Source organism: Blennius ocellaris (assembly GCF_963422515.1).
Source record: "Blennius ocellaris genome assembly, chromosome: 11".
Lineage (NCBI taxonomy): Eukaryota > Metazoa > Chordata > Actinopteri > Blenniiformes > Blenniidae > Blennius > Blennius ocellaris.
Genome location: NC_137660.1, coordinates 4,483,218 through 4,509,568, shown reverse-complemented (window position 1 = coordinate 4,509,568; position 26,351 = coordinate 4,483,218). Strand labels below are relative to the sequence as shown.

At 44.1% G+C, this 26,351-nt stretch overlaps 1 protein-coding gene across 2 annotated transcripts in view; it reads left to right on the top strand.

Moving 5' to 3' along the window:
* Nucleotides 1–26,351, top strand: part of spg11 (SPG11 vesicle trafficking associated, spatacsin) — a 77,014-nt gene that overhangs the window by 21,243 nt on the left and 29,420 nt on the right. For both annotated transcript variants that reach the window (XM_080504179.1, XM_080504178.1), the window contains exons 12-17: nt 6,987–7,058; nt 8,504–8,631; nt 14,284–14,465; nt 14,746–14,941; nt 23,345–23,548; nt 24,928–25,034. In XM_080504179.1, the coding sequence (XP_080360305.1) occupies nt 6,987–7,058; nt 8,504–8,631; nt 14,284–14,465; nt 14,746–14,941; nt 23,345–23,548; nt 24,928–25,034 (889 nt within the window). The remainder of the gene's footprint in view (nt 1–6,986; nt 7,059–8,503; nt 8,632–14,283; nt 14,466–14,745; nt 14,942–23,344; nt 23,549–24,927; nt 25,035–26,351) is intronic.

The window sequence follows — 26,351 nt, the reverse complement described above, 5'->3', positions numbered from 1 at the left end:
TTTACAAATGAAGCCATTACAAAAAAATTAGGAATCAAAAAGGGAAGTGTTGCAACAACAAAAAAGAAAATTAAACATACGACGGTCATTTGAAGCCTTGCTGAGAAAGTGATTCTCTCCAATACTTAGATTTCATAAGTGATGTCATACCATTTTCTTGTAATTGCCTTTCTGGCCCACACATTCAGTATTCTAAAAAGCACTTGTCATTTGTGTTTGTTGTTGCAGAGTGTCGCAAACTGTAGAAGAGTTCGTTCGAATTAAATTCCTTATTCTTCCAAATAGAGCAACTATTTCCGTATGAATCATGTGCCAGAAAGCAATTATTTTTGCACAGGTCCAAAATACGTAAAAGTGGTTTTCTTCCTGAGCTCCACAGTTTCTCCAACAACCAGAAGAGCTGGTGTGGTGAGAACCTCGAACAGGAATGATAAAGAAGCTGCTCAGACTTTTCCAGCCAAATGCCCTCCATGAGGTTAAACATGATCTCCTCCACTGCAATTCACAGCAGTTTCTCAATCTTACACTCTAATGGTTTCTCTTTCCATTTTTGTTTTATATAAATGGCGTTGTTGCTTTAACCTCCTGGAGTCGCTCATGGAATCTTGAAATTATTTTGAGCCCCGAATCTTCTAAGCACTTACAAAAACCTTGAGTAGAGTATTTTTAAACTCTCTCTGTCCATTAGAGATAAAGCTGTTCAAATGACGCCGAACCTAGAGGAATCTATAGTGTTCACTGTTATCCAACCCATACTCAATTTAGTTCTCGAATTAGTTTCCCCCAAGGGCCAAAATATGACCGGCATGCCAAGCCGAGCGCTGGAACATCCAAGCTTTTTTCCACTATGTCAGTTAAAGTTGTTTTAATTGTATATGTTTTAGCTGATGTTACTATTATTATTAGGAGTAGTAGTAGTAGTCAGGGTGGTTGTAGTAAGAATTTAAGCCTGAAATTTTTAAAGTTTGTTTTGAAGATCACATAAAAAAGTAAGTGTGAAACCAACTACCGTATTTCCTATAAGGCGCACCTGCATTGATTGACATAATTTACAACTTCATTCATATATAAGGCTCACCACATGGAATAGACCAGTGGTCATTTATAGCTCAAAGCCATTAAGTTACATTTTCCACTGATTCTAACACCCAGAGAGGTGCACACACGTTATTTTGATAGTCCTACCTGCAGCCTATGCCAGGAGGACACTACACACAAAACCTTCTTCACTGCTGGTTGACAACTTACAACTACCGGTAATAAACTAAACTACATGAAGTAAGCAACAAAAACACAACACAACACAATTATTACCGACACCACAAACCAAATATAACCCCCAATAATTGCATTTAAAACACCACAAACAGAAACTCCCATAATTCATTGCAGCTATCGGCTGCACTGAGGAGCTCGGGTTGAATTTGTCGCTGCAAGGCATGATGGGACATGTTTTGTGTTGTTGGAGGTTATTGTGGGTTGTTGTTGGGCTTGGTGTTGTGTTGATTGTGTTTATGTGTTTTTGTTCCCCAGTTTAGGGAGTCATTATTCCATCTAGTTTATTTTGGTTTGTTAGAATGTTGATTTGCAACCATGAGTGATGAAGGTGTTGTGTGGAGTGTCGTCCGCTCTGAAGATCCAGTTGAGAAGTTAGAGTTGTCAAAATAAAAGCTTCTGGTTGTTCAGCTGTCAAATAGCAGTCTTGAGTAGAGCAATTCTTCCATATATAAGGTGCACTGGGTTATAAGGCGCACTGGCAGCTTTTGAGTAAATTTGAGGTATTTAGGTGCCTTATAGGGCGGAAAATACGGTATTTAATTATTCACACACACAGTGAGACACAGAGATAGCAATACATTTTCAGTTTATGTTTCAAATTTCACAATAACACCGTTACTGCTGTTTTAGTGCCGCATTTGTTTGTGTTCTAAAATCTCATCCATTTATTCTTTTTAATTGTCATCTGTTGCATTTGAAGTATAAAAAGTGCTATATAGATGAACTTATTAATACTATTGTTGTAACGTTTGTTATAATACGCCACAGTTAGATTGCCTAGTAAGCAAAAATTAAAGGATTCATTCACCAATCAGTGGGAAGAGTGACAGCAATGGGATGAGGAAATCCCTATGATGTCGGGCCATGTATCCTGTCGTCATAATTCTGAGGCGGTGGCCAAGATGAGCATCGGAAAGTCTGTTTCTCGTGCAACTTTCTCCCCAGTGTGTCTCCCTCCAGAAGGTTAAGCTTTAACTGGAAAGCTTCCACTACCTCATGCATCTCTGCAACTGTGTGGTTCTTACCTTGTAATTGCAGAGTAAGCTGATTTTGCTGAGACATTATGTCACACAACAATAGAGCAGTGATTCCCAACCGGGGGTACACGGACCCCTAGGGGTACGCGAGGGTATTGCAGGGGGTACGCAGAAAGATTATAAATTAGCCTACAGTATCCACACAAAAAAAAAAAAATTATACTATATTGTATTGTATTATATCATGAATTTTAGTAAGGCCATACGTTTATTTTCCATGAGTAGCAGTTCGTCCACAGTGATTGTAACACTACAATGCACATAATATGAAAAGACTATAAAGTGGCGCGCTTTAAAAAAAAAAAAAAAAAAGGTTCACGTTCTTGCTGCTGGCGCGCACGATTCGCGAAGCTAGCTAACTCTAGCTGCATACCGACTGTAAACATGGATGAATGGCTAGGCAGGAGTCAACGTCCAGCTACCGCTACTGCTACCGTCGCCTCGGACGCAGGCACAGGGGAGCCCAGTGAAAAAAGGAATTATGAAAGACAAGCAAGCGCAAGTGTCTCATTAAAAGGTATGTTTTTACACTCACAATAATTGTTTTATTTAAATGAGCAGTTGGATAGAAAGACAAAGGGTTAAATATAAGTACACATTAAGGCGAATAATCGCACACGAGAGAGGGGGTACTTTTCACATGGAAACCAGCTCAAGGGGTACACTGGTCGAAAAAGGTTGGGAACCACTGCAATAGAGTACTTGTAGTACCTTGTTCTAAAGGTGACTAATCAGGCTTTCCAATGGCAATTAATACAAAGCCAATTAGTGTTTCAAAACTTTGTTTGGAGGAGTTTAATCCCCCTGTTGACGAGTGACCGAATTCTGCTGTTCGAAGCAGCTGATGTTAAAATGAGATAGTACAACACTTCAAACTTGAATAGAAGTGCAGTTGAACCGCCTTCAGCAGGACAGCTGTGGATTTCAGTTGGATGACATGTTTAAAATATTCTGTGACGAGGAACACTCGAGGAAGCTGGTCATGGGTGAAACAGAGAAGCCGGTTAAACCGAAACACTGACCTAATACTCGGAGCAGGTCACTCTGTCTCGTTCCCACTGAATCCTCTGGTCAGCCACCAGACAATCTGCACCTTGTTGTTGTTCTTCAGGGTTCATTTTTGTGTATCCATCTCTGTTCGTGACCGTTCTTGTTGTGATCGCGTTTTAAAAATACCGGTTTAACGCCTATGAATGGAGCTGCTCTCCTGACTCATTTATGTCATCACGCATTAGCCAATCAGCAGCCTGCCGTCTGCAGACGTTGCATTGTCAACTCGCTTCAGCTCACTTGGAGCCTCGGTCAAGAAGGTCCCAGTAAAGCACCTAGTATTTGGTACTAACGTGTAATGGAAAAGGCGAGTCGAGTCAGGCCGAGTAGGAAGTAGTGGAAAAGCCCCATTACATTGCCTCATTGGTTATCCTTGCTTACACATAAAAAAGGTCCTGAAAGATGTCTATGCCACTTCTCATGCACATTTTGTGATTTAAGAAAATACACTTTGCAGGAGAATGTCTATATGCCAACTTTCATCCCTCATGTTTGAGACAAGTGAAAGTGACAGCACAGATGGTGAGGTGGAGAATTGAAGCCAGATTCATATTATACATTTGGATAATGGATCCATGTAATCATAAACAGCCAAGCTGTAGTGTCATAGATGTGTTTCTTTGGTAAGCCATTAGGCCGAATGCTGAATTAGCAACACGGCGTTCGTGTCATACTTTCATTTTCAATTTTATTCAGAGCGGTGGATAGCACTGATCATCGATTGTTGCAAGGTATGTACCATATTTTCTGCCCTATAAGGCGCACCTACATTGATTGACATAATTTACAACTTCATTCATATATAAGGCGCACCGCCCTATAAGGCGCATGGAATAGACCAGTGGTCAGCAACCTTTATAGTTCAAAGCCATTAGGTTACATTTTCCACTGATTCTAACACCCAGAGAGGTGCACACACTTTATTTTGATAGTCTTACCTGCAGCCTATGCCAGGAGGACACTACACACAAAACCTTCTTCACTGCTGGTTGACAACTTACAACTACCGGTAATAATAATAATAATAATAATAAACTACATGAACTAAGCAACAAAAACACAACACAACACAATTATTACCGACACCACAAACCAAATAGAACCCCCAATAATTGCATTTAAAACACCACAAACAGCTGCAATGAATTATGGGAGTTTCTATCGGCTGCACTGAGGAGCTCAGGTTGAATTTGTCGCTGCAAGGCATGATGTCCCATCATGCCTTGCAGCGACAAATTCATGTTTTGTGTTGTTGGAGGTTATTGTGGGTTGTTGTTGGGCTTGGTGTTGTGTTGATTGTGTTTATGTGTTTTTGTTCCCCAGTTTAGGGAGTAATTATTTCATCTAGTTTATTTTGGTTTGTTAGAATGTTGGTGTGCAACCATGAGTGATGAAGGTGTTGTGTGGAGTGTGGTCCGCTCTGAAGATCCAGTTGCAAAGTTAGAGTTGTCAAAATAATCCTTGAATAAAAGCTTCTGGTTGTTCACCTGTCAAGTAGCAGTCTCAAGTAGAACAATCGACCATATATAAGGCGCACCGGGTTATAAGGCGCACTGGCAGCTTTTGAGAAAATTTGAGGTATTTAGGTGCCTTATAGGGCGGAAAATACGGTAACAATCAGTCCAATTTCTGAGTAAGGCTATAAATGGTGCGGTGATAGCCATGCCTAATGCTGCACTATGGATGTGCTGGTAACGCCATGCGCTCGGGACCCACCGGTGCTGGAGGTGGACGACCTCCTGGTCACCCACCACCTCCGACTCTAGAGTGACTGAGGACACAAGACAAAAGTCCACGGTGCCATTTCACCAGCCCCTGTTGAAATGTTTGATAAACAGATCAAACTTAACATTATCAGTCATCGCTGTGGTCTCCTCCCAATCTCTCTCCACCCTTCTTCAACACTCTGCCGCACACACTGGCCGTCACGAGAACGGAGGCTATTCTGGTGTCCGGTGTTGTGCCGGTGTGCCCGTGACAGTGCTGTGCCACTCTCATCCACCTTCACACCAGAACATTCTTCTCCAGCTCTGCAGTAGGGGGGGTGGATAAAATTAGAATTTGCATGTAACAGGTTTAACTTGACCTTATTTATATACAAATCACATATATAATATCATTTTTTGATTTTCAGGTTGCTACTGCCTGCTACTGGCCATATAAGGAAAACCGCGTTTTGGGCGAATTTCTCGAATTTTGCCACTTTTGACACGTTTTGTGATTTAATGGCTCAACAGTAACGTATCATATATTACATTCACACATTTGTCATGCTAATCAATGTTTTATTTGTTTATTTTAGGTAGTCTGAGACAAAGATGGCTGCCAGTAGTACCTCCACTATTGGTTTTCAGAATATTTGCCACTGTGGGACGAAAGAGAACAATGCTAACACCAGAACAATTTGGCAACAACCTCAAGACAGTTTTGGGGAAAACAACTGACAGATCCACTGTTACCTTGACAGAATTCCGTGCCGCGATGGAAAGACTGTCTGTTCAGCCATTAATAATCATTAATAATGTGCATGCTATTGATTTTTTTTTTGGTGTGTTCTAGTATAAACCATACCTTTTAGTTCATAAATAAACAAAATAAAACAAGTAATCACTATATTTGTACACAATGTTGAGACAGAGTCATTGGCCATTATCATATATAGCTGAAAAAAGCGTGCAAAAGTGTGATATACGCAGTACATCAAAACATGCCAGTAGCAGAACCAAAATTGTGTGTTTTATATATAAATAAGGTCAAAATAAACCTGTTACACGAAGGTTTTGGGAAAAAAGGTCATTTATCCACCCCCCCTATCTGCAGTCACTGATCTCTCTGTGACTCTCACACTATTTAAAAGCCAATGACGACGTACTGCCACTCACTTGTTTTTTCTTTTATTAGTGACGCCACTACTGTGGCCACCTTATATCATTTTCCTGACCTCCACCTCCCCGTGACTGTCGCTCTCTGTAAAATTCCTTTTCCTCGTCTTTTCTGCTATGATTTTTGTATACATTGCAAGTGATCAGCAGGCTTGTTTGCCATTGACCATTTATGGTAGAATGTGGGTCTGTTAAGGGTGGAATGTAATGTGATCAATGAATGAAAAGTACGTGCAAGTGTGCATACACAAGGTTTGACAAATTCAAACATTTTTTGGTGCATGCCATTTTCAACTTTTGGGCATAGGAACACTTTTAGGATAGATCCTATGTTAATGTTTTATAAATGAGGCCCCTGAACTTTTTGCTCAGTGAAAGTATCAGCCTCACGTCATTGGATCAGATTAGTTTTGCAGAATGGCTGCCTGGAGATTTGAAATGCTTTCATTCTGAAAAGGAGACAATATTTTCAATTTTGTATATTCCCCATTTTTTGCAACAACACCCCAAGTGTATGTGAGTACTACACACATTGTATGGATGTAAACATACATGTTGAGAACTGTGTATCGTTCAAATGTGCATCTACATTCAAATATAAATTTTTTTGTCCACGTAGAGGGTGGGAGTGGGTGGGTTTGATGACAGATTATATCATTTGGATTGGATGGACTTTAAAGCAAATCATTTGTTTTAACTGCAACATGCATGAATTCTTTGAATGTTTAATTGTTTGCAGGGTTTCAGTGTCGAGAAGCAGCTTCACAATATTTGCCTGTACACAGATGACAAGGACCTCAGGGAGTTAATGGTGAGTGGTATTAATGCTTCATCATTCCCAGTTCAGTGCATATTATCACAACTTTAGCAAACACAAAGTTTAAGGTCTGCTGTGCTAAACAAAGGTAGGGTTTCAGAAAGAATGATCAGCAGTATTACCACACATTACATTAAACATAGATGTAAATGCAACAATGTTGTTGTTTTTGCTCACATTTTTCTCATGCTGATCTTTATTCTATATACACAAAAGTCCTGTTTCTCTCAAATATTGTTCACAAATTTGTCTAAATTTGTGTTTGTGAGCACCTCTCCTTTGCCCAGATAAATATCGACCTCACTGGTTGCATATCAAGGTGCTGATTGGACAGAAGGATTATTGCACAGATGTGTTTTAGACTGGCCACAATACCTCAAATTGCTGTATGGAGGGGGCGGTGTCTGGTTTGACCACCATCTGCCTCACACAGTGCAACACATCTCCTTCGCGTAGAGTTGATTAGGTTGTTGATGGTGGAATCGGAGTCAGAATCGTCTTTATTGTCATTGTAACAAGTGCAACAAAATTGCATAGAAAGTTTGGGGGAAAGAAGGACAACAAGAGGTGAGGAGAGGAGGGAAAAGAAGACCGATTACAGACTGTGCTCCTCATAGCACAGTCTGTAATCGGGATAAAAAAAATCCACCTCAGGCACATTTAAGCGTCAACACAGACAGATGACAACATATTTTCGAGACAGCACTTAGGATATGAGAAGGGTAGTTTTGCAGCTCGCCGCTCTTCAGTGGCTGGCAGGTTTCTGGATCTTGGCAGGAAGTGGAACACTCTGTCGTACACATTGATCCATCTCAAACATGCTCAATGGGTGACGTGTCCAGTGAGGATGCCAGCCATGCAAGAACTGGGATGTGTTCAGCTTCCGTGAGTTGTGCAGATCCTTGTAGCATGGGGCCGTGCAGCATCCTGCTGCAACATGAGCTGATGGTCGTGGATGAATGGGCCTCAGGATCTCCACTGTATCTCTGTGTAATAAAGAGGCTATCAATAAAATACACCTGTGTATACCATAACCCCACCGCCACCATCTTGGAGGTGAACATGTTGGCTGTGAAGGTCCTGGAGTGTGCTTTTTATTGTCGCTAGCCAAAGACACACCTTTGCAATAAGCCTGCTGTCTAATCAACATCTTCACATGCCGCACTTGTGATATGGAGAGATTATCTTGGCAAGTAAGTGTTCACTACCACAGATTTGGACCAATTTCTGATCAATATTTAAAATAACTAGGCATTTGCTGTACATAGAAAAAGGTCTTGGCGCTTTAAGTTCAGTTCCTGAAAAATGGGAGCAAAAACAGAAATGTTGTTTATATGTTTTTTTTCAGTGTACACGTCATTAAATAGTTTTGCTCGGTGATTAATAAAATTATTCTAATCTATTCTCGTCTACTACCTGTACATGTTTGGTTTTGTAAGGTGGAGGAGCTGTCTCATCAGAACCACTTTCCCAAGGAGGAGCTGCAGAGTGTGGAGTTCATCAGAGAAATGGAGAAACTTGGATCTCTGTCAGCTTTTCACTGCCTTGGGAACGCGTCGTCACAAAGGTAAAGGCTCTGAGACTTCTTATCTTTGCTTCTTTTTCTTTTCTTTCTTTCTTTTTTTTTCTTTTAAACAGTCACTTCCAACCCAGGTATGAATACTTTACATCGGGGGTCTGCAATTGAGTTTGGCTTCGGACCAAATTTTTTCTGACCAACTGAATGGTGGGCCAAAATTACATCTTCTACAGGCAAACCTGTCTTTCCTACTAAAAAAAACGTGTTTTTTTTTCTCATCTATACTATTTTATATTGCACAGCAACATAATTTAATAAAGTTATTGATTCAAAATGAATGAGTTTACCATAGGCTGTTATTACCGTGTTACCACTTTGGCTCCACACTGTCTGCATTATGAAACAGACCTGGTAAGACTTAACGCTTAAATAATTACCATTATAAATAATAAACACTTATTTGAGCCTAATTGACGTGTTAATCATTTCAAGGACATAATTATTTGGCTGTATTCTCGTGAGACATCCTGAAGCTGTTTTTCTACTGAGATAATGTGTAAAACAGTTGGAGATCGCCAGCTAGCAGGACAAGGTAGGAAGAAAAGTATGCATTTGTCCTACCTGATTTTATAAATTCCATCTCATCTGCAATGAGGTTGTTGCAGTTTGCAAGGAATATAATATCCGAAGGCACCTCGAAACCAAGCATGGGAAGCTTCAGAAAAGCATATCCACTCCAGAGGCGCAGAAGCTGAAACTTAGCGCGCTAACAGCTGGGTATGTGCACAGCAGCAGGTCCTGGTTTGAGGACTCGCAGCGCAGCAACAAGTGTGTCCCTTAAAGCAGCATGGGTTCTCACCCAGCACAACAAACCATTCACTGATGCAGAAATGTTTACAGATGTGATGGTGGCTGTTTTGGAGGAGCTGGCTACTGCTAAATCAATGGATAGCATAACTGCCTCTGTGAAACAGGTGCCTCTCTCTGCCGGGTCAGCTTCCCGGCGCAGAGACGTACGGTTGGACGCTGTGCATGGAACCATTATCAGTGGTCTGAGTCGGGCCAATTACTTTCCTCTGGCCGTTGATGAGAGCACCGATGTGCAATCTGTGGAATTGTCATTTTTGTGATGGCAAATATATTGTACCGTATTTTCTGCCCTATAAGGCGCACCTACATTGATTGACATAATTTACAACTTCATTCACATATAAGGCGCATGGAATAGATCAGTGGTCAGCAACATTTATAGCTCAAAGCCATTAGGTTACATTTTCCACTGATTCTAACACCCAGAGAGGTGCACACACTTTATTTTGATAGTCCTACCTGCAGCCTATGCCAGGAGGACACTACACACAAAACCTTCTTCACTACTGGTTGACAACTTACAACTACCGGTAATAATAATAATAATAATAAACTAAACTACATGAACTAAGCAACAAAAACACAACACAACACAATTATTACCGACACCACAAACCAAATATAACCCCCAATAATTGCATTTAAAACACCACAAACAGCTGCAATGAATTATGGGAGTTCCTATCGGCTGCACTGAGGAGCTCAGGTTGAATTTGTTGCTGCAAGGCATGATGTCCCATCATGCCTTGCAGCGACAAATTCATGTTTTGTGTTGTTGGAGGTTATTGTGGGTTGTTGTTGGGCTTGGTGTTGTGTTGATTGTGTTTATGTGTTTTTGTTCCCCAGTTTAGGGAGTAATTATTTCATCTAGTTTATTTTGGTTTGTTAGAATGTTGGTGTGCAACCATGAGTGATGAAGGTGTTGTGTGGAGTCTCGTCCGCACTGAAGATCCGGTTGTGAAGCTAGAGTTGTCAAAATAAAAGCTTCTGGTTGTTCAGCTGTCAAATAGCAGTTTCGAGTAGAACAATGGTCCATATATAAGGCGCACTGGGTTATAAGGCGCACTGGCAGCTTTTGAGAAAATTTGAGGTATTTAGGTGCCTTATAGGGCGGAAAATACGGTAACATCCGCCCGGACGTTGTAAGGACAACAAGGTGGCTCATTCACTGGCTTTATTGCCTGATCACTGTCAGCCGTGACCACACCGTAAACAAACCGGGAAAAAATCAGTTTTTCAGCAGGTATCAGTGCTCCGTTCACTCCTAGCTGTCTCTCCCTTGGCAGTTCCCCGCTTCTCTCCATCTCCCTCCTGCTGCCTCAGGAGGGAGGCAGCAGCCCTTGTAGCCTGGGGTTGTTTCTTCCCTTTATAATGGGATCTGGTGGACTCCGTTAGTACTGCAGCCCACAGGACGTTCAGCCAGGATGCAGCGGGCTTGCTTAGCCTACATAGCCATGCCAATGGAAGGGGAAGTGGGTGTGCTTCCCTCCTCATTCCCAAGGACAGCCACAGTGCTTGGTGTGGCTACCCAATCCAGTACATGGTCCGGTGTCTGTGTCATTCTCGTTCATGGCCTCTTTGGTGACTAGTGTGTCGCTTGAGGGCAAGAAGAGGTCCTGGCCAGAGGAGCTCAATTGGTGTAGGAGGCGTCCCTGAGACTTTTCACGGTGAACTGGACACAGGGCCCGCGTGACCCGGGGGTCTCGATCGTCCGTCGGACGTGTTGCAGCCCGAGGCAGATTGAGCGGACCTGGTGTGAGTTCAGCTCGATATACAGTTTCTACAGTTACAGAGCCGGGACTTGGAGTCTCCGTCTTCTTCAGTGTGAGGAGCGTGAGCGTCTATATTGATTAGCTCGGTAGCTAATCAATATGTGCTGAGAATTGGCTGGTGTGGTAATTGACCAGGACAGTGTTAACTGATGTGCTAAACCATGAAGCCTATCCCTTGGTGTGATTGGTGAGCAACTCTCCTGGCTATGTTGAAGGTTGGAGGGTTGTGGTGTGTTACCTAATGTTTGGTGAACGAGTCGGTTCAGCTCCACTCTTTGAACAATATAGCTCGCAAGCACTTGCAACTTGAGACATGCTATGGCACAAAGTGAGAGGAGGTCTTTGAGTGATGCTGCATAGTAAGCGCAAGCTACTTATGGTGGGTTTCTCCACCCCTCATGCAGGCTTCGCGATCAACAGCCAATCAGGATTGGCGTGATGAGATAAATGCTTCTGAGGTATACACAAGGAGCCTATCCCATAGTGATGCATCGAAACAAATGCAATGAATGGGAATGTTGAACCATTAAAGTGAAGATAACACAGTTCATGAGATGGCAGCTGGGCCCTCTCCGTTTTTATGTTTATTGTTTGGTTTGTGTATTTTATGTGTCGAGGCTCACATACAGAATGACGGAGCAGTAGGGATTTCTTACCTCATAAGGAACCATTTATGTTTTGGTTGGCTATCGATAATGATTAATAATGATCAAACATAGTTATTAATTATGTTATTGTAATTTATTCTGATCTATATCATATACCTCGGAGCTCCACCTGTCGTAACAAGAAATGATAGCCAATTCAGTTATATCAGTTTTGTAAGATATACTAAAGTTAATCAGGAATTTGAATTAATAGTTAAATTAATTACAATTAGCAGAATTAACAATAAAGCTTGAAGGATTTTGGAGTTCTTGACACAGAAGAGGTCGACATTTCATTGCTTGATTTCTTCAACACAGCAAGAAATCAAGCAAAAACGCAGCAAAAAATCAACACAGCAAGTATGATTCCAAAAATTATATTTATTTACAATGAAAACAAATAAACAGATTCCAACTACCTATATACAGCTCTGTGTGTGTGTGTGTGTGTGTGTGTGTGTGTGTGTGTGTGTGTGTGTGTGTGTGTGTGTGTGTGTGTGTGTGTGTGTGTGTGTGTGTGTGTGTGTGTGTGTGTGTGTGTGTGTGTGTGTGTGTGTGTGTGTGTGTGTGTGTGTGTGTGTGTGTGTGTGTCAGATGTGTGATGGAACTACAAAACAAGATGGCGGATCACAAGAAACTACATTCCAAATGGAGGTTATCAGAGAGCAGAAGTCTGTCCTGGGTCTCCACCATGTGCTGGAGAACAATGGAACATGGAAGCTAGTCTTTAGCGTCTGCTTCCTGTGTGTCTCTGCTAAAGGACCATTTCTAGAATGACTTGATGTGAATGTGACTCGCTCTGTAAAACGTCAGGAGTTGTCAGATTGTTTTCAGTTACTGTGTAATGTTGTCTTTGATGTGATATGTGTAGGATTGTGAGTTAACAAATCAGTAAAGTAAACATGTGTGTCTGTGGCAGAGCTAACGTTGGTTTACAGGTTAATAACTGCTCCTAATATCATTCTCAATAGAACTAAATCAATGTAATAGGATCAACACATCTTCATAAAAGTTAAACAGTTCTATGCATAGCATCAGGTTTAACTAATCTCAGGTAATGCCCACTTCCTTGAAGGAGTTTGGTCGTTGTCCAGGCTGGAGGGAAGATGGTGTCTTCTTGATTCAGGAGTCTTTCTTTGCAGCCTCCTGGTTGTTCCTTTTGTCCAGACTGAGGAGCTGGTCGCTCAGGTCTGTGATGGTTTTCCTGCTGGTTCAGGAAAACACAAAGAGGTTCTGTGAGGTGTCGTTTACCTGAGGTGTCCTGGAGGAACTGGTTGGTTTGCCCTGGTTGATGGGAGATCAGACTCTGGGTGCTGGTCTCTGGCTCAGGGGAAGGTCTGACCCTCGTGGTTGGGTCAGCAGAGGAGTTGAGGAGTGAGGGCCCCTGGTTGCAGGCCTCTGGTGTTAGCTGTACGCTAACGCTGGGTGAGCTGAGCTGCTGGGCTGCAGCTCCCCCCGGGTGTTCACAGGAGAAGACTCGGAGCAAGGCTCTCTGCAAGACTGCTTTTACCAGCTTTTGTTGAAGGTTTGTGGATTTGAAAGTGTCAAATCCTGAGAGCTTCAACCAATCAGTCACTGGCTGAGTGCAAGTGTCTTTTGAGCAGAAAGTGGGGGAGGATTTGCATGGGTCTGCAGTGGCAAAAGGCCCCCCCACTGGGTGTGATGGTCAATCACATTCCTGGGTCTGAATTCATATGTCATGACTGTGTATCATGACAAATGAAGATTTTCTTTCCCTAGAAATGAACAAACTTTCCGTGGTTTTGTGAGATCCCAACAGAGCTGAGATCCTTCGCCTGGGAAGACCGTGATATTAATGTCTGGAGTTTAATATCTGTGAAATCACCTTTCTCCTTTTTCATCTTGCTGATCGCCATCCCAATTCCATCAAACCTTGTTGAGAACTCTGCTTTCATGGAGTGAATAGCTGCCAGAATTTTTTCCGCCTTTTACCCCTCAAGCTCTTGGTCTCCGCTGGTCACTTCCTCTGCCATAGCTTCCTTAGCTTTGTGTGTTTCACCATGTTACTCTTTGCTTTACTTCCTCTTCCACTCTGTAAGTGTGTGTTTTAGCAGTAGTTCTAGAGCAGATCAGTGTAAGACACGTCTACCTAGGTGGCCACCATAACCTGAAGTCAGAAACCCTTACCAACCATTTTACTTTGACATTAAGGTAATTTATCATCATGTGACTTTGTTCTTTCTTTTCTTGTCAGTCACCTCTTTGATCTCTTCCTGAACGTCCTCATTACTTCCTGCTCTCATAATGTCTCTTGTTATCTCAACAAACTGTGAAAACTTAATGAAGCCGGATTTTTATTTTCCCCTGATCCCCCTTTTTATTCATGTGGATTTTGCCTTTCAGAAGCTGCAGCTTTGAATCCTGACCTTGACAATCTGTAAACCTTCCAGGGTTCCTCAGATGCACTGTATGGAGGGACGCAGTGGTGAGCTTCTGAAGCTGATTGTCGAAGGAGGCAGACTGAAGGACAAAGAGAAGGTGAGACTGTGGAGAAACCTCCGACTGGATTGGGTGAAGAACTGGGACCAGAGCTGCCGGACTGCAGTCTCCTTGTCCAGACTTCAACATACAGGTAGAATACTGAAAAGAAGATTGAAACAGCCACTCTTAAAAGTCTTGTTTAAGCCCATTTTAGGGCCTTACAATATATCTGAAATGTGTACGATCAACATGCACACTGGACTCTGAATTCATGTTCTGTATGTCAACATGTTTCACCAATCGAAGAACAAATGAAAAGCACAAACATATCAGCATCATACTGCATGTTTGTTTGTGTTCAGCTCAAATCAAACCTTCATCAGATGTTGCATGTTCAGCTAATTATAATGGTGCCTTCCCTTGTGTTTCAGAGCTGACTTCTTGTGACTCTTCAGTTTTGTGGCGTTATCTGACTTCCCTCCATGACCAGCATCGGATAGTGGAGTGGATCCAAGACATGGAGATCTCCAGCTCCTCACAGTGGCCAGAGTTGAGCCCTGAGCTGGTGGACAACAACACAGTCTGCAGTACCTATATGATGGAGAACATCCTGGACTTACTCGCCAGGTACAGTAGCTTTTACTGGACTGTTCAGGTTTTTCTCCTTGAAGCTATTGTCGTTTGTTGAGAATACCTTGCACATGGAAGACGGATAAAGTTTGATTTGATCTGAATTTAACACAATTTAAATGGGCAGAACGTTTTTTTTTTTGCCTTTTCAAGTTGTATTGTCTAGGCTTGAATTGATTTACTGATCATAAATAAATTGGAGCTACACAATATCAGGTAAACATCTTATATGTAATGTACAGCAATATGAGTTGTGAAATAGAAATAGTTTATATTAATTTCTTTGCATTTGAGATTCATTCTTCCAAGTAACAGTTTGGTGGATTTCTTATCATTCAACAAGTCAAATATAAATGATATAACCATTTAGTAAGATTCAGTGGCAATCTTGAAGAGCTGTTTTTGGCCATGATTGTTGTTGAACACACTTAAGATTAGCGTTTTCATTTGTATTAAGACACAATGACAACAAATCTGATGTATCTGTTACGGCTGAGAGCCGGTGTGTGGAGTGAACCCAGAAGAAGACCAGGAGGCAGAGCAGGTGCAATTTGCAGTGTCTTTATTGGGAATGCAAGACCTGGGAGATGAGGGAACGGAGACTCCGGGACGCAGAGTGCGCACGAGGAGCGCAGCAGGGAGAGCTGTGCGGCGAGGAGGCTGGCCAAGGATGCTTGAAGCGGGATGCCGTGGAGCGCATTCACAGAGCAGGTTACTCGTACGAGAGACACAATCTTCTTGCACCGGACCCACCTCACTGCAGGGCTTAAGAGGTGGGAGCAATCAATTAGTCAATTACCTGCAGGAGTGTCAGTGAGGGCGGATCCGGTGCTGGAGCGAGGTGTGGATCCTCACAGTACCCCCCCCTCAACGGTCGCCACCTGGCAGCCTACCCGGCTTGTCCGGGTGCTCAGCGTAGAAATCCGAGATGAGCGTCTCGTCCAGGATGAGCCGACGGGGAAGCCAGGACCACTCCTCTGGACCGTACCCTTCCCAGTCCACCAGATATTGGAAACCCCTACCCCGGGGCCGCACATCCAGGATCTTGGACACGGTGAAGGCAGGATGGTCGTCGATGATCCGAGGGGGTGGTGGGGGCTCAGCGGGAGGAGGAGACTGGTTTGAGAAGAGAGACATGAAACGCAGGGTGTACCTTGAGGGAGTCGGAGGCAGACAGCCGTGGGGTTGATCACCTTGGCGACCGGGAATGGGCCGATGTAGCGGGGAGCCCACTTCGGCGACTCGACCTGGAGGGGACGGTCTCGGGAGGACAACCATACCATCTGTCCGGGTCTGTAGTCAGGAGCAGGCGTGCGGTGACGGTCTGCTAGTCGTTTGTTGGACTCCGTGGATCTGGAGAGCGCTGCCCTGGCCGATCTCCATACCTCCCGGACCCGATGTAGGTGGTCCTTGACCACGGGGACAGCCACGTCGAGCTCCTGATCTGGCGCCAGCTCATGATACTCTGAGGGAACCGCAGCCAGATCAGGAGGAGCCAGAGCCGGAGATCGGGAACCGGAGATGGACTCGGCCGACCGAAGGCACTGGGAGTGACACTGGAGGCTCCACCTGATGATTGAGGAGTTCCTCCAGTTGAGGTGTGGGTTGTGCTGGTGCAACCAAGGGTAACCGAGGACGAGGGGCGTGACCGGAGAAGGGATCATCAGCAGCTGGAGAGTCTCTCTGTGGTTCCCAGAGATGACCAGGGCGAGAGCTGTCGTGCGGTGAGTAACCCGGGCAATCAGCCGACCATCCAGGGCGTTGACACTCTGGGGAGAAGGCAGAGCTCCAGCGGCAGTCCGAACTGGGCTGCCACCCCTGCGTCCACGAAGTTGTCGTCGGCTCCTGAGTCCACCAGGGCTGGAAGGGTCGCAGAGTGCTGATCCCAGTGGAGGCTGGCGGGCACCAACATCCGGGCAGGGGAACGCGGGATACTGGAAGTTTGGCTCGTCAGAGGGTTCCCGGTCACTGACAAGCCGCACCTCTTTGGTTGACTTTGGCAGGAGTCCCGAAGATGTCCGGTTTCACCACAGTAGAGACATAGCTGGTTCTGGAGGCGCCGGCGTCATTCTCGGGGGTCCAGACGGGTCCGGCCCAACTGCATCGGCTCATCTGCTGACTCGTTGGATGCTCCGGGGCCCGGTGGGAAAGTCAAGGACCTGGGAGTCGGCTGGAGGAGGAAGGATCCGGCGGGGAAGGATCGGCGAGGAGTTCGCTCCCGCTGCCTTTCCCTCAGCCGGTTGTCCAGGCGGATGGAGAGTGCAATGAGTTAGTCGATGGAGGAGGGTTCATCCCGGGTCGCCAGCTGGTCCTTGAGAGGCCCTGGGCGTAGATTCCCTGGAGAGCCTCGTCGTGCCACCCACACGCCTGCGCCAGGATCAGGAACTCGATTGAGAAGTCAGCTGCTGACCCGGTGCCCTGGGAGAAGGAGAGCGCCGCTGTGCCGCCTCCCCCTTTACCGGTTGATCGAACCACCTTCTCCAGCTCCTTGGTAAAGCAGGCTGAGCCGCCTTCCCTCGCAGGAGGTTGGTGGTGTAGGCGATCTTGGCCCGGTCAAAGGGATATTTGGAGGGCCGGAGGTCAAAGACGGGGCGGCACTTCAGTAGGTACTGGTCACAGGAGCCCAGTTCCCCGGTGTATGGTTCTGGTGGGGGAACGGAGGGCTCCTTGCTGGGAGAGGAGTCATCCAGGGTCCGTGGGGAGGGGGTGGCGCCGGGGTTTGACACAGGAGCGTCTGTGGGAGTCGGCTGGACCAGCCGCTGATGAATGTTTTGAATGGATGCAGCGAGCTCCTGCAGCAGACGTTCGTGCCGACCGAGTAGCGCCCCCTGGGAGGAGAGGCGGATCCGGTGCTAGAGCGAGGTGTGGATCCTCACAGTATCGTCCTTTTAATCAAGCAAATAATTGAATTATTAAATGGATGCAGCACATCAATAAAATATATAAAGTAATTATTTTGAATTCTCTCTGAATTTGTATGTTTTCACTTAAGAAGTAAGTTACCGTAAAGTGACCGTAGTAAGTAAAATTCACCTCATTACAGGGATCCTGTGTGAGAATCACCTCATTACAGGGATCCTGTGTGAGAATCACCTCATTACAGGGATCCTGTTCAAAAGTCGCCTCATTAAAGGGATCCTGTTTAAAAAATACCTCATTACAGGGATCCTGTGTGAAAGTTGCTTCATTACAGGGATCTTGTGTAAAATTCACCTCATTGCAGGGATCCTGTGTGAGAACTACCTCATTACAGGGATCCTGTAGAAATAGTCCTGACTCATCCTGGGTAATTACATTATGATTGCTGTTTCCATGTCAGCAGCAATTTTTCAGTGAGCTCACAACCATCAGAAACCTTGATATGATCTACAGAGGAAACAAAAGGATCACTTCAATTAAGCAGCATCTTGTATCAAGATATAAGAAAACCGGTTTAAAATCAGCCAAGTGTCAAACAAAAGTTCACAAGATCAGGTAAACTGAAAAATAAATAATCATATTACTGTTTCTGTGTTTATCCCTGCGGTGAGGATGCAGCCACTCAGTTCTGATGATTTAATAGCAGAATGTGTTGCTCAAAGCCTCTACAATACAAATACATCTCAAAAAATTAAAATATCATGAAAATGTTCAATATTCTTTGTCACTCATTTCAGAAAGTCAAACCCATATATGATGTCGACTCATGACACACAGAGTGAAATATATCAATCCTGTATTTCTTGAAATGTTGATGATTATGGCTTACAGATAGTGAAAACCCAAAATTCAGTGTCTCAGAAAATTAGAATATTACATAAGTTCAAGAAAAAAAAAGATTTTTTTACACAAAAATGTAAGGCTTCTGAAAAGTATGTTAATTTATATGCACTCAGTATTTAGTTGGGCCTCCTTTTGTAAGAATGACTGCGTCTTAGCGGCGTGGCATGGAGGCCATCAACTGTGGCACTGCTCAGGCGTAATGGAAGCCCAGGTTACTTTGAATGCAGCCTTCAGGTCATCTGCACTGTTGCTCTAGTGTCTCTCACCTTCCTCTGGACAAGAGTCCAGAGATTCTCTCTGAGGTTCAGGTCAGTACAGGTTGCTGGACAATCCAGCACAGTAACACCAGGATCATTGGACCAGCTTCTGGTACCTTTGGCAATGTGGGCAGGTGCGTGCCAAGTCCTGCTGGAAAATGAAATCGGCATCTCCATTGTAGCAGAAGGAAGCATGAAGTGATCTAAAGTGTTGACTGTGGACTTGAGAAAACCCAGTGGAGCAACACCAGCAGAGGACATGGCCGCCCAAATCATCACAGACTAGGAAACTTCACACTGGACTCCAAGCAACGTGGATTCTGAGCCTCTCCCTCCACACTCTGGGACCTTGATTTACAAATGATATGCAAAATGTACTTTCATGTGAAAAAGGACTTAGGGCCACTGAACAACAGCCCGGTTCTTTTTCTCCACAGCCCAGGTGAGACACTCCTGAAGTTGTCCCTTGTTCAGGAGTGGCTTGACCAGGATTGTCTAGGATTGGTCAGTGCGTAGCGGCTCTTGTCTATGATTGGTCAATGCGTAGCGGTTCTTGATGCACTGACTCCAGCCTCAGTCCACTCCTTGTGAAGCTCCCCCAAGTTCTTGAATGCATTTTGCTTGACAACCCTCTCAATGCTGCGGTCGTCCCTTTTGCTGCTGCACCTTTTCCTACCATACTGTGTTCTTCTGCTCAACTTTCTATGAACATGTAGCGTCCAGCACTCTTTGAACAATCAGCTTCTTTAGCAGTGACCTTTTCTGGCTTACCCTCCTTGTAGATGGTGTCATTGACTGTCTTTTGGATATCTGTCCAGTCAGCGGTCTTCACTATGATTGTGTAGCCCAGTGATTCCCAACCGGGGGTACACGGACCCCTAGGGGTACGCGAGGGTATTGCAGGGGGTACGCAGAAAGATTATAAATTAGCCTACAGTATCCACACACAAAAAAAAAAATTATACTATATTATATTGTATTATATCATGAATTTTAGTAAGGCCATACGTTTATTTTCCATGAGTAGCAGTTCGTCCACAGTGATTGTAACACTACAATGCACATAACATGAAAAGACTATAAAGTGGCGCGCTTTAAAAAAAAAAAAAAAAAAAAAGGTTCACGTTCTTGCTGCGGGCGCGCACGATTCGCGAAGCTAGCTAACTCTAGCTGCATACCGACTGTAAACATGGATGCATGGCTAGGCAGGAGTAAACGTCCAGCTACCGCTACTGCTACCGTCGCCTCGGACGCAGGCACAGGGGAGCCCAGTGAAAAAAGGAATTATGAAAGACTTATGAAAGACAAGCAAGCGCAAGTGTCTCATTAAAAGGTATGTTTTTACACTCACAATAATTGTTTTATTTAAATGAGCAGTTGGATAGATAGAAAGACAAAGGCTTAAATATAAGTACACATTAAGGCGAATAATCACACATGAGAGAGGGGGTACTTTTCACATGGAAACCAGCTCAAGGGGTACACTGGTCGAAAAAGGTTGGGAACCACTGGTGTAGCCTACTGACCCAGACTGAGAGACCATTTGCAGGCTCAGTAAATCCTTTGCAGGTGTTTTCAGTTCATTAGCTGATTAGGGTGTGACACTATGACTTTCCAAAACTGAACTTTTCCACAATATTCAAATTTTCTGAGACACTGAATGTTGGGTTTTCACGATCTGTAAGCCATAATCATCAACATTTCAAGAAATAAAGGCTTGACATTTTTAAATCTATGTGCCATGAGACTATCGTATTTGGGTTTGGCTTTCTGAAATGAGTTGTTGTAGAAAATCTAAGGCCTCTTAGATTTTATGGCCTACATACTCACTGATAATTACCCCATCTGCCAGGTCATTGCCACCCCAGGCTGGTTACGTTGTTGTTAGGTTTGAGCCCCTTAATCAGCGTTGTTTTTGCTCCAGTTTATGGCGTCGCCAGAAATAGTCCTTGGAGGAGAGATTATGGGGAAGCGACTTTATATACAAAGGAGGAGAGTATGTAGGGGAGGTTGGTCAGAATGTGCATGCCTGTGTGTGTGTGAGGAATGTCACCTGTCTGTCAGGTGTGGGAGCACTCCGGCTGTACGTCTCAATAAATTCCACTCTTAGCATCTCACCCTGTGTCTCACTTCATCTTTCCAAACCTCCGGTTGTCACTGAAGAGCAGAAATGATCAACTACAGTGGCTTGCAAAAAGTATTCATACCCCTTGAACTTTTCCACACTTTGTCACATTACACGCCACAAACATAAATATATTTTATTGGAATTTTATATGAAAGACCAACACAAAGTGTCACACAATTGTGAAGTACAAAGAAAATTATACATGACTTTAAAAAATGTTCACAAATAAAAAACTGAAAAGTGCAGTGTGCAAAAGTATTCAGCCCCCCTGAGTCAATACTTTGTGGAACCGCCTTTTGCTGCAATTACAGCTGCAAGTCTTTTGGGGTGTGTCTCTACCAGCTTTACACATCTAGACACTGAGATTTTTGCCCATTCTTCTTTGCAAAACAGCTCAAGCTCAGTCAAATTAGATGGAGAGCGTTTGTGAACGGCGGTTTTCTGATCTTGCCACAGATTCTCGATGGGATTTAGGTCGGGACTTTGACTGGACCGTTCTAACACATGAATATGTTTTGTTTTAAACCATTCCATTGGAGCCCTGGCTTTATGTTGAGGATGGTTGTCCTGCTGGAAGGTGAACCTCCGCCCCAGTCTCAAGTCTTTTGCAGACTCCAACAGGTTTTCTTCCAAGATTGCCCTGTATTAGGCTCCATCCATCTTCCCATCAACTCTGACCAACTTCCCTGTCCCTGCTGAAGAGAAGCACCCCCAGAGCATAATGCTACCACCACCATGTTTCACAGTGGGGATGGTGTGTTCAGGGTGATGTGATGTGTCTCAACTGACCAGATCACCTTCTTCCACATGTTTGCTGGTCCCCCACATGGCTTCTGGCAAACTGCAAACGGGACTTCTTATGCTTTCTTTTAACAATGGCTTTCTTCTTGCCACTCTTCCATCAAGGCCAGATGTAATGTGACAAAATGTGGAAAAGTTCAAGGGGTATGAATACTTTTGCAAGCGACTGTACATGAGTGACAACAAATATTGAACATTTTCATTATATTCTAATATTTTTAGATGTACCTATATGTGTATAATGTCCATCACTACTTGTCACCGTCTAATTTTGCCCAAATTAATCTTTTTTCACCAAAATATAGCGAATTATCAGCTCGACTACACAGCTCGCAACTGACTTCCGGATTGTATTGCGCTTAGTAACAAACAACCTGATTGATACCTTGTGGTATATATATGTTGTGAAAGGCGGCCTCTGATTGGTGATTGTGACTCATCCTGATGCGTTCAAATGCTGTGGCAGAGGGGAGGATTGTAGATGAATTTTCTTTCCAAGATGCTGAGGAATTCTATCTGCAGAATCCACACAAGTGCTACTCATTCTATGGACCTATGACTGATCACATTTTTCATTTCCAAAATGTTGACGCATGTTTGGATAACTGCACATCATTCACGCTTTTCAATGAAGAATAAAATATTCTTTGCTGTGAAAATGCTGGTTTTAATAGACGAAGTATTGACAGTCTTGCTTGTTCCTTCACCAATTTGTGACTGTGACATCCTAAGATCTTGGGAGTGAGCTATAGGAGGCCTGCAGATACCAAATACGATCTAATATTCAATTAAAAACGAATAAGGAGAGAATGGAAACTATTTCATAGTTCAGAGTCTACAGCTGCTCAGTTTCCTGGTGCAGATAGAAGCAGTGTAAAACTACAGGGGACATAAACAAGTACGTGTAGTGATGCTTTGTGTGAGGTGAGTCATGTACAAGTACAAATGAAAACCTCCACCTTAAAAGAAAAAAGACAACTTCTTAACAAAGCAAGAAAGTATATTAGATACATCAGCAACAATCGGCCCCTCCGACCACCACCAATCATTCACTCTCACACTGCATTCACACAGGCGGTTCAGGGTTCAGTGTCTTGCCCAAGGACACTTTGGCATGTGGGCAGGCAGAGATGGGATCGAACCTGCGGTTGCATCCGATTGGGAGACGACCGAGCCATACCGCCCCAAATATATAGAAGCAAAATCTATATGTCACAATGTAGTATTTAGTAGTCCCGAATGCACTAGAATGCACCATTTCAGGTCTATCTCTAGCTATTAAAACAACAACAAAAATGGAATCCCCCCCCCCCCCCCCCACTGGTTGCCGATCAAAAAATGTTTTGAGATGAACACCCCCAAAAAACGGATTTCTGCCTCAAACCATGTGGTGAAGTTAGGTACATGCTACACTGGTGCAACAGCCAGCATTACATTACTTTTCCCCTCCAGGAGAGGCGTGTTCATCCCGGTGGAGTTGGCAGACCTGGAGCAGCTGCTGTGGAGGCTCGCTCAGGGTGGAGGCCTCATGGCTTCGTCCCCTTCCATCCCTCAGTACCGCTCAGCCCTCGGCCTGGACCTCCACAGCGCCTTCATCACCTTCTGTCTGCAACACAGCCTGCATTACCTCCTCTACACATACCTGGAGCATTACAGGTCAATATGTTCAGCTTGTCTGTCACCTCTGTGTGCTTTCTCGCCACTGATGTCCTCTATGGGGTTCTATTTGTGCCAAAATTCTGAGCGAGCGATGGGAAAATTTGAGCGCAAAAAAATTAATTGTGCAAGCACACTAATAACATTTTGAGGAAATATTTAAATTGCGCAAAGACAGACATGAGATTGCGCGCTCAAAAATCATTTCTGCGCTCAGATTCTTCCTCTGCGCGCTCAACCTCTCTCTCTCTCGCGCGCTCAACCTCTCTCTCTCTCGCTCAACCTCTCTCTCTCTCGCTCGCTCAACCTCTCTCTCTCTCTCGCGCTCAACCTCTCTCTCTCGCGCTCGCTCAACCTCTCTCTCTCTCTCGCGCGCTCAACCTCTCTCTCTCGCGCGCTCAACCTCTCTCTCTCGCGCGCTCAACCTCTCTCTCTCTCTCGCGCGCTCAACCTCTCTCTCTCGCGCGCTCAACCTCTCTCTCGCGCGCTCAACCTCTCTCTCGCGCGCTCAACCTCTCTCTCTCTCGCTCAACCTCTCTCTCTCTCGCTCAACCTCTCTCTCTCTCGCGCTCAACCTCTCTCTCTCGCGCTCAACCTCTCTCTCTCGCGCTCAACCTCTCTCTCTCTCGCTCGCTCAAATCTCTCCAGGTCCGCGCTCAAGTCCTGCTGTGCGCTCGCTCAAAATGTGCAAAGCCCAAATGTGACAGACACCATTGTCCACCAATCACAGAAATTTGGGGCGGGTGTTGAACTCTGATTGGTTGCTTCGGATTCTGGAAGTGCCTCATAACCAACAAAGAAGAAAAAGAAGAAGAAGAGGGAAAAACAAACTGCGGGGGAAAACATGTTGTAATCCAGGATCATTATCTTTAGTTTTCCTTATTTCTGTTTTCCTTCGCAGTTTGTTTTTCCCTCGTCTTCTTCTTCGTTGGTTATGAGGCACTTCCAGAAACCGAAGCAACCAATCAGAATTCAACGCCCGCCCCAAATTTCTGTGATTGGTGGACAACCGTGTCTGTCACATTTGGGCTTTGCCCATTTTGAGCGAGCGCACAGCAGGACTTGAGCGCGGACGTGGAGAGATTTGAGCGAGCGCGAGAGAGAGAGGTTGAGCGAGAGAGAGAGAGGTTGAGCGCGAGAGAGAGAGAGGTTGAGCGCGAGAGAGAGAGAGAGGTTGAGCACGCAGAGGAAGAATCTGAGCGCAGAAAGGATTTTTGAGCGCGCAATCTCAAGTTTGTCTTTGCGCAATTTAAATATTTCCTCAAAATGCTATTAGTGTGCTTGCACAATTAATTTTTTTGCGCTCAAATTTTCCCATCGCTCGCTCAGAATTTTGGCACAAATATAACCCCATAGTCCTCTACGTCTGTTCTCCACAGACTCACACCGAGAAACTGTCCACTGCTGAGCCACCGGAATTTCTCTGAGTCTCAGCCCTGGTTTGAGATGCTGGTGAAGATCCAGGAGATCACCAGAGATCTCTCAGGTATCAGAGATGAAAGGTTCCTTCATGGTTCACATTCATAAACATGGATTCAAAAAACTAAATCAATTACTATTCAATGGTTAAAGATTCTCAAATACAGTAACGTATAGTTCCTTGTGCATTAATTCACCAGTTTTAGCTACTTTTAGATGAAAATAACACATTTAATTCAAAGCAAGTGATTTTCAACACGTTTGAGCTTCACAACTTTATTCATATAACATGTTTCATACATAAAATGCTGCTAAAATTGCTTTTGTGAGAATAAACAGTATAAAGAGAAATTTAAATCAATAACTGCATTACAAAGATTATGAATTTTATATAAGACAACAAAAAATCAACAAAATAGGTGATATTTTAGTGATTGCTAATATAAATAAGGCTTTTAGCTGCTGTTTAGAGCTCAGACAGCGTTTGGCACGTCTTAACTGGAAATTAATTTGGTATCGTCAGTGCAAAAACAGCTTTTTCACTTCTGTATCATTGCAGGAACATCCAACTCTGGAACAGGCTGTATAATATATTATATATATAATATAATATGATAAAATGACTCCACAGTGTTTCCCTGCTGCTACTTTGCTCGCTGGCTGCAAAATGTGGGATGGATTTCCTGAAGGGAGGAGAGGCTCAATGAGACATGGAGTAATGAGTCAGGAAATCCATTCCACAGTTTGCAGCCAGCGAGGAGGCTAGGATAGTAGCACTGCGCTACCCAACTTTTCATGACAACATGTCGCTGTTTGGATGTATTTTACACTCAAAACACTGCAAAGCATTGACATGGATGTTTGCAAAGCCGCTGCACAGCGAGGCGCCACTCTGCCGCCAGACGTCACCGTTTTAAAACTCCAGAGAACGGCACTGACCGCGGCATCAATACAAGGAACGGCAGCTCCTCCACTTTAGCGGGAGACTCACACCTCGGAGAAGCTGCATCCTACTCCACGCTAAACTTCCCGAAAATCATTTATGCTGCATTGAAGCTGGAAACACTGCAGTTTGTGATGCGTTGATACATAATTTCTCCAGGGATTAATGAAGTGATTGTGAGGTTTTAAAGATGGAACTAGTTTATTGTGAGATGATGACGTCAAGCAGACCCCCATATTGTCCAAACTGAATAAAAATAGTTTGTCCTGCTTCCTTTTCGGACCTTCTACTGACCTCAAGTTGTCTTTTGGGAGAAAACATGCAAACATTCCGACATTTCATACTTTACTGTAGAGAGGAGTTTATTACAGCCTCATATTAAGTCAACAATAATGGTAATAATAATAATGATATTAAAGCAAACAGAGCTCTGGTATTGGA